This window comes from Perissodus microlepis, chromosome 2, assembly GCF_051167445.1.
Source record: "Perissodus microlepis isolate ML-2025 ecotype Zambia chromosome 2, ASM5116744v1, whole genome shotgun sequence".
Classification (NCBI taxonomy): domain Eukaryota; kingdom Metazoa; phylum Chordata; class Actinopteri; order Cichliformes; family Cichlidae; genus Perissodus; species Perissodus microlepis.
The window spans coordinates 7,876,707-7,885,000 of record NC_140462.1 but is presented as its reverse complement, the minus strand read 5'-3'; the positions used below and the strand labels follow the sequence as shown (position 1 = coordinate 7,885,000).

The following is an 8,294-nucleotide window of genomic DNA, read 5'->3' as shown; positions in this document are numbered from 1 at the left end:
GTAGAAATGACTTTTTGACAACATAAAGACTCATTTTTGTGTGTGAAAACTGTAATGGTAATGCTGCGGGGACGTTTCTAAAGTGCCTTTAAGACACACTCTTTTGATTGAATCACAGCAGTTAATAGTTGTTGATAAATGCTATTTTTTGCTCATTTTCATTCTTGACATTCATGATACTTTGACCATTATGCTGCTGCTTCTATTTACCACACTGTTAATGAAAATTTGATTTATTTGTGTTGTTACTAGTTTGCATCGAGATGTGTCTATTAGATTCTTTGGCCTCCTGTGGTGTGATGAACAAGCAAAGCCTCTTATTGTGATGATTTACACAAATTCAACTTCTCGAAGCGGAGAGAGCACCGTAGGGTGTCCTCTAAAATCATCTGGCTGCTTTCGGATGAGGTTAGAGGTTTTGTTTGCACATTACAAGAAGTTGAGGAATGTAATACACCCACTATTTAACCCTCTGAGATACAGTTAAAGCTTCAGATTACAGGTTAGAGTTGCTAGATAGCATCATGGTAACGCCATGCTCATAGGGTTAAACTGCAAATAGTAAAACTCCAATGAACAAATTTTATTGAATATGTTTGGTAAGTGAACAGCAGCAAAATGGTTTGATATATATTTTTATATAGTGTTTTTTAATTGAGCTATCATTCATCTACTATGAATTAGACTGTATTGTATGACAGTGTTGCCATTAGAGAATTGAAAGGGCAGGGATGTTCACAGCTGTCGACCTATGCGATACTGACCAGCTTCCTTATATGGTCAAGAGCAGAAGCCATTTTACATGTATGAAGCATAGTGCCAGGTTAGCTCTACATTCACCAGCAAGAGTTGGCTTCTTTCTCCTAAGTGGAGAATGGTTTGACTATATCTGAATCTCAAGTTCCTCATAAATTTGTAACATAGTAATATAATTTCAGTTGAAATTGCTTAGCAGCTCGTTACATGTTTAATTTCTGTTGCTTGTAGCTGTTAGTAACCATAAACCCCCTTTGGTAGCATCAGTATTATAGAGCATGATAATCTAGTGTATGATCATTTACCACTTAAGTCAGTTTTACTGTTGAGTCGAGGCTCAGTTTGAAGGATGCAGGCTGCATTTTGTTCTTTTGCCCTAGCTCCACTGCAAAACTCTTAACGATGTTATTCACTTCCCCCCAGGACAAGACAAGTGCTCTCAGCCTAAGCAATGTGGCTGGTGTCTTCTATATTCTGGTCGGAGGGCTGGGGCTGGCCATGATGGTGGCACTGATAGAGTTCTGTTATAAATCACGACAAGAAACCAAACGGCTGAAAATGGCCAAGAATGCCCAGAATTTTAAGCCGGCTCCCCCGACCAACACCCAGAACTTTGCCACATACAGAGAAGGCTACAACGTATACGGAACCGAGAGCGTTAAGATCTAGAGGTACGTCGCCTCGCCTTACTGTTCCCATCGTGCACTCTGATGAATCCTTCCATATCAATTCCTGCCATATCAGTCAGAATTAAGTCTTCCACTGTCTGTTTGGTATGTAGCTGCTGTTTGTGAAATTGTTTGATGAAAAAGCACACTGTTGTTTATACTGTGTAGCATATAGCTTTGTGTGTAGCATGTCAAGCAACACGCCCGATCGTATCAACCTACAGTATGCTGTTCTTTGTTTTGTTCTGTGACACAATTAAAAAAAAATGACCCTGAGAGGTTAAACACACTGCCACCTAAGAAAACACGCGCAAACAGAAAAACGCTACAAAAGGACACAAAACACAAAGAAAGGTGAATAAAAGACAATGAAAGAAGAAAAAACACAACAAAAGTAATAAACTGGTTCTTATATGACACTTTTTACTCTCCTTGAGCATACAAACCACTTTATACAACCTGCCTCATTCACACAAGCACTTTCTTCTACTGCTAAGTGCTTTCTATTTAACATTCAGACACATTCACACTTTGATGGATGCATCGGAAAGCAACTTCATCTTGCAAAAGAGTACTTTGGCACGCGGACTGGCTCGAATCACCAACCTTCCAATTAGTAGATGACCTGCTCTACCTCCTGAACTGCAGCCACCAAAAAACTGTGTTTTGGGGGAGACAATAACGTGACATAAACACTGCACTGAGACATGTTTAAAAGAAGTGGGGGAATCATATGTGTTGTGAGAGGGAAAAAGATGCAGGATAATGTGTGTTTTAATCGCATGTTTCATATACATGTTTACCATTAGCCACTTGTAACTTCCGCAGCTGTTCCATCACATTATTGATCTACAAAAACACTTTAGTTCTGTTCTGTGATGTTATTTTGGAAACTCTTGCTCCTTTTTTAAAATTTCCGTTGGGTTTTGTATGCTTTTGCAGCATTTTTCTATTTGCTTGTCTTTTTTTAAGTTACAGCGCATTTGACATCTCAGGGCCACTGTACTCAGCAGGTCTCAAAATGAGGTAAAAACAACATTAGATAAAGAACAACAACTATCAAACCATGTCATCATTTAACAAAACGTTAGCTAAAATGCAAAAGCATTGTGTGAAAAGCTAAGTACGCTCAGCAATTAAGATTAGCAACCAAATACTGCTAATCAAATATACTGGATTAACTGATCAACAGCAAGTGTGAGTGTGTCCAGAAAGGCAGCGGTTCTGGCAGAATTCGGGTGTGTGTTAACACAATGCCAAAGAGAGAAGACATCAGCAATAATCTTAGAGAAGCAATTGTTCCTGCCCATCAGTCTGGGAAGTCTATTTCCGAACAATTTAAAGTCCATCATTCTACAGTGAAAAAGATTATTCACAAGTGGAAAACATTCAAGACAGCTGCCAATCTTCCCAGGACTGTACCTCCCAGCAAACTCACCCCGAGGTCACACCGTGCAATGCTCAGAGAAACTGAAGGAAATTCAAGTTTTTGTTTAGAATTCCTTTTGTTCTCCTAATTTATTTATTTTTTTAATCTTCAAATGTTTTCTCACTTACTTTTGTGGCTCAGTCACTCAAGAGTAAAAATCAGATTGCAGCACAGATCTCCTGCTGGGGTTGACATATAATAAAAGATATGTAATTTAAAAAAAAAGGCTGACAGATTGGCAACATGTTGCAATCAGTTGCAGTCACTCTGCACCAATGAGCGCAAGTGGTCTGCGGAACGTTTCTTTGCAACATGGTTGCCAAATCATTTTATTCTGATGTAAATTCCTGTTCAACATTAATTTGCATGTAGATGGCAACAGATTTGTGATTTTTGCTGATTTAATACAGTTAATTGGTGTATTATGTCAGACAGTAGCATTGAAGACAGTAGCTGACTGTATACGACTGTAGCATTACTTTGTTTCTGTTAAACTTGTTGCTTAGCTTTTCAGTTTTGGGCTCCATGTAAGCACTAAATTCTCCTCTGTTTTCACTACCTAATCATTTGTCCTGTACAGGAAGGTAAGATATAGTGCAAGCCTTTCGGGAAACTTTATTTCCCAAAAAAAAGCTGCATTCTTCATCTAGAAATACTACATATAAGAGTGCATTGAATTTCCAAAACATGCTGTGTTTCGTGAAACCTCTTGGCTAAAAAAGAATTAAAATAGATGTAGGTTCAGGTTCTGGTAACACACTTACGCTTGTTTAAATTTCAGACCTCAATGAAATTGTTCCTTATTACGGGTCTTGCAAATTTCAGCTTATTTAATACAGTATTATCTTCATTTATGACTTCATGGCCCCATTTAGAGAAAAACAGACAATAACGCAGGATATGTATGCAGCACCCACAGTTTTCAGGCAGATGCCTCTTGCTTGGCTTCAAAAAACAAACTAAAAATGTGCAAAGTGGCCAAAATGTGCAAAAAAGGCATTTCCAAACTAGTTTCTGAAGCGACAGCAGGCATCTCTATACTCATTCTAAAGTAAAACCAAATAAAACGGGCCAAAAGGTGTTAAACTACATAGTGATAAAGGAATATGGGATGTGTGATAATTCTCCGAGTGTTTATCACTACAAGCAACCTCCACCACACTGCACAGAGCCATTGCTAATATAAATAGTGTTTTGAAGCTTTAAGAACATCTACCTTATCCTTACCAGGAATATAGACCACATCATCCTGAATGATCCACAGAGTGCACTGACCTGTTTTCATGGGTTTGTTTTCTACGCATAATTCTACTGGAAAAAAAAAAAAAAACTCCTCAGAAAATGTCAGTAGAGGCCAGTGAGAAGTTGCAGACTACCTCTGCAGCAGTTCTACAGAAATGCACTGAACAAAGATAAGCATGCACTGATAGGGACATAATTAAAGATTCATCTTGGATTTGATCAGATTGTTTGCACGTGTGCTCTCATTAGACACAAAGTGTGACTTGTCAACAGATTTTCATTGCCTTGAGAACACATTTTTTTCAATCAGTTCTTTATTCTGAGTGAAGGAATCCACCGGCACTCATTTCTTTTCTTTTCTTTCGTTTCGACTGTTTACACAAGAGGCTTCTGTAGTGTGTTTCTGTGTTCTTCTGACTGGTTTGAAGTGGGCAAGACTTGGTTGGAAAGAGGTGATGTCATGTGCGTCAGACAGTCAAAGTCTGATCACAGTCGAGGGAGTTGTTTGCCTTTCCTTCCCACAAACCGTGTCAGCACAGTCATGATGAAATAGGTTAGGATGGAGGCAGAAAGATGTATTTTTCCCTCATGTTGTTAATTTGGTTAAAGATATTTGATGTTGATGAGTGAATTGTAGAGCCTTTCAAACAAAGCTTTATATAATAAAAGATACTGTATTTCAGCCAATAAGGAAATCCCCACATTTTATTTTGTAATAAAAAGTCATGTGTTCAACATGAGTTGTCCAGAACAAAACTTAACTTTTTCCATTGTTTGCTTTTGTTTTTTTGTGCTGTCACAGGTTTAGGAAACATTTACATTTTCCCTTACAACTGTGACTATATCTAAGAAAGGCACAGGATTACGAGGATTGCCAGATCCTCCTGGGCGGACACGGCACGATAATCTGCAATGACGACACGACTGGACTGGTCATGGGACGAGCCTGCGCGGTTCCCTCCTATCAGTGCCTTATGGAACTCCAAGTCCAATCAATGCAACTCATTGATAATATTGCTTTTTGCTTGAAACGCATACAAAACAGAGGACTGGTGCAGTAATATATCTATATATATATATCTATATATATAGATATATATGACGTGACATGAATGAGAGAACAAAAGCCATCATTTGCAACCCTAAGCACATTTTGAAGTGCCAGAAAGACGACAAATCTCACATGACAAGTGTATAATTGGTTTCTTGTATTTAATGCGATCAGATTACTCTTCATTCTTCTGCTGCCAGATTTTCACTGGTTCTGTGTGTTCAGATTATTTTATTAGATCCACACAGTGCACTGTTACACACTGGTTACAATGACATAGCTTTTATACTGCTCTAAGTCACTTCTAGTGACCATGTACTAGTTTTAAAAGATAGATTTATCTTATTAGAGTGAAATGCCATTTCAGTCCAAAACAATGACGTGTGTCGTTTGTACTCTTAACTCTGGTACTGCTGCCACTGTCTTCTGAAAGTATGACGGGACCCACGGAGATGAGAAGATGACCTGGTTCAGCTTTCACGCGCTACGGGACCAGGTCATAATTCACACTTCCGATACTGCCAAGAGTGTGTTTTGTGTGACGAGTGTGTAAAGCAAAGTATTCATGCCTGGGGAAAGAGAAATCTGTTTGTGATTTACAGTTTGTAAAATATCAAAGGGGCACTGACTCACTAAGATTTGTCGCTCCGAACAGTGTTTTTTCCTGAGTCATTCAAGTCTTCTGTACATCAAAGTAATACCAAACAAAAAAGGGTAATTCAATTGTAGATTAACTGCAGTCCAATTAAAGGATAACAGTAATGGCTTTTAAACTGTAGTATTTTGGATTACCTTACCATTTTCTTTAACAACTGCACATTTTACAATGAGCTGTGGTTCGCTTTTTGATTTGATTTCCTTTAATGAGCATTACAGTGTTTAGTGACTTCACTTAGTAAATGAAAATTACAAAAAAAAAAAAAATTATGAATAAAATGGAAAATAGATTTCTACAAGGTTAAACCAGGGAGAGTCCTGGAGCTTAGCACATTTACATATTGCTGTAAGAATTTCTTTTCTTTCAAAAAGACTGTGATTCCATAGAATTTAGGGAGACACTTATCAAATCACCTGAAACTATGGGCAGATAGTTTTATATATATAAATATATATAAATATTTAAAAAACTGACAATGTGAAAAAAAGAAAGAGCAAACAGAGAAAGATGTGTACATTTAGATAAACGAGAACTATTTATATGACACAATTGAATATTGATTTCCCCTTTTTTCCTCCTTATTTGTTGTTTTTTTGTTTTATTTTATAAGAAATTGCATGTGAAATCAATGACGCTTGACGAGCTCTGCTACTCACAAAGCCACCTTAGGTTTAATGCTAGACAGCCAGCCCTAGTAATTCTTTTAGTAAAATCACTTTCACCTTTTTTGTTTTCTATTTTTTTCTCTTTTCTTTTTTTTGTACGTCTCACCTTCTGCAAAAAGAAAACATAATATCGCCAGGCGTAGTAGTGGGTACAAAAGAGCAAAAGATGCATGCATAATTTGCTGAACCTCATTAGTGAGGCGCTGTATAGAGAATTTTAATACATTTTGTAAATAAAAATGTACAGAAAGGGTTCCTGTGTCCTTGTGTGTGTGCTTTCACAACATTGTTTAAACCCGTCTGCGTTGAACAAAACACTGGGGCTGATTCAGTGGCCTGAAGGGATTATAGGAAAACATCTCAGCAGAGGTTAAACACACTACATAGTTTAACTTGAGCATGATACTGCTGGAGTATGAGCATCCCGGGCAGCCCGCTCCCTCTCCTTGCAGACAGCAACACAGAGAGCAGAGTTTTTCCCTATACCAGTTCAACATTGATCTGTGGAAGTATGTGTGCATGTTTCGGATCAATAGTTAGCACCATCTGGTTCTCTCTCTGTGTCTGCATTGCATCTACTGATTGAGGGCTCCATTGACAGCTTCATCTGGCATGTGATCTTTCTTTCGTCTTCTCTCTCCATCAGATGCTTTGAGACACAATCAATAACGTATTATTACGGCCGCAAACTGCCCGCACACAATACTGCGCACGCACACGTGTCGCATCAGTCATGATTTCATCACGCGTTTTCAACTTTTTAAAACTATTTTTCAGGGAGGACGCGTTCATGTGGATTTACTAAAACAAATCCAGCCAAGGGAAAGGAGAGTGGGGGGTGTGGGGGGGCGTTAATCACGTTAACTCTCAGCTTCTTATTCCCACAGTGTAAATTCTCACATACACTGCAGAGTAAACCAGGCACAAAGCGCAGTAGATTGCCCAGTCTGTGTTATTTTACTAGTCTCTGGGTCTGCATTGTGTGGTAAAAATGAAATTCCTCCTTCCAGAGATGCAGCCTGCCACAGCTCAAATAACAAATCCAACATGGCAAAACACCAGCTTTTTTTTTTTTTTTTGATTCATTTCTGGATGCAGACTCTATGATTCAGGATTTATTCACTGCACCAGTCCTGTGGAACAGACTTGGGCTGCATGAAATGCCACTCTACGATCCAAACAACCCATTTCTGACAAAGCATGAAAGGATATTGCTTTTTTTTTTTCGTTCTTCCTTTGCTTCACTGCCTCGCCTTTTGTCATTTTTTTTCCCTTCCCGTTTTTGTCTTTTATTCTTTGTTATGCCTGAACTGCTTCCAAATAGGAATAAGACAACGTGGGGGAGTGGTGTGCAAAGATGGCACTGCACTGCAGTAAACGATGCTCATGAGACTGTTCGCTGGAATTAGTTTATTCACCTATCAAAGGTGGGTGGGGAGGAGGCGACATAGGGGCAGCACTTGTGCTGCGAGACCAGGAGAAAAAAAACAAAGGGGCAACAAGCAATTAGGACGAGTCCTTTCAGTGACACGGGGAAAGGAAGTGTTAATCTAATCAAAGGATCAGGAGAGGACATTTCCTCCCACAGAGGACAACTCATCATCCCCCACTGTGGGGTAGCACACTTTCTCGAATGTGCTGAACTGTGCGACTAGAGGCTGGCTTCTCGGGCCTTCTTTGGGCCTGTGGCTGTGAGACTTAATCTGATATAACATAGGCTCTGTCACTATATGTGTATGTGTGTCTGTGTGTGTGTGAGAGAGAGAGAGAATAAGAGAACGACAGAGGGAAAACTGAAAAGGCAGAGGGAGGACGTGTCATGGGG

General features: G+C 39.0%; 1 protein-coding gene across 3 annotated transcripts in view; it reads left to right on the top strand.

Moving 5' to 3' along the window:
* The window catches only part of LOC146392192 (glutamate receptor 3-like), a 92,083-nt gene extending 85,361 nt beyond the window's left edge, over nt 1-6,722 (top strand). For 2 of the 3 annotated variants that reach the window (XM_084943188.1, XM_084943179.1), the window contains exons 15-16: nt 1,180-1,427; nt 4,898-6,722. In XM_084943188.1, the coding sequence (XP_084799314.1) occupies nt 1,180-1,425 (246 nt within the window). In that variant the 3' untranslated portion in view covers nt 1,426-1,427; nt 4,898-6,722. Of the gene's footprint in view, nt 1-1,179; nt 1,428-4,897 lie in introns of those variants that run through there. The other variant, XR_014801610.1, reaches the window with a different exon arrangement.
* Nucleotides 6,723-8,294: the final 1,572 nt, after the last annotated feature.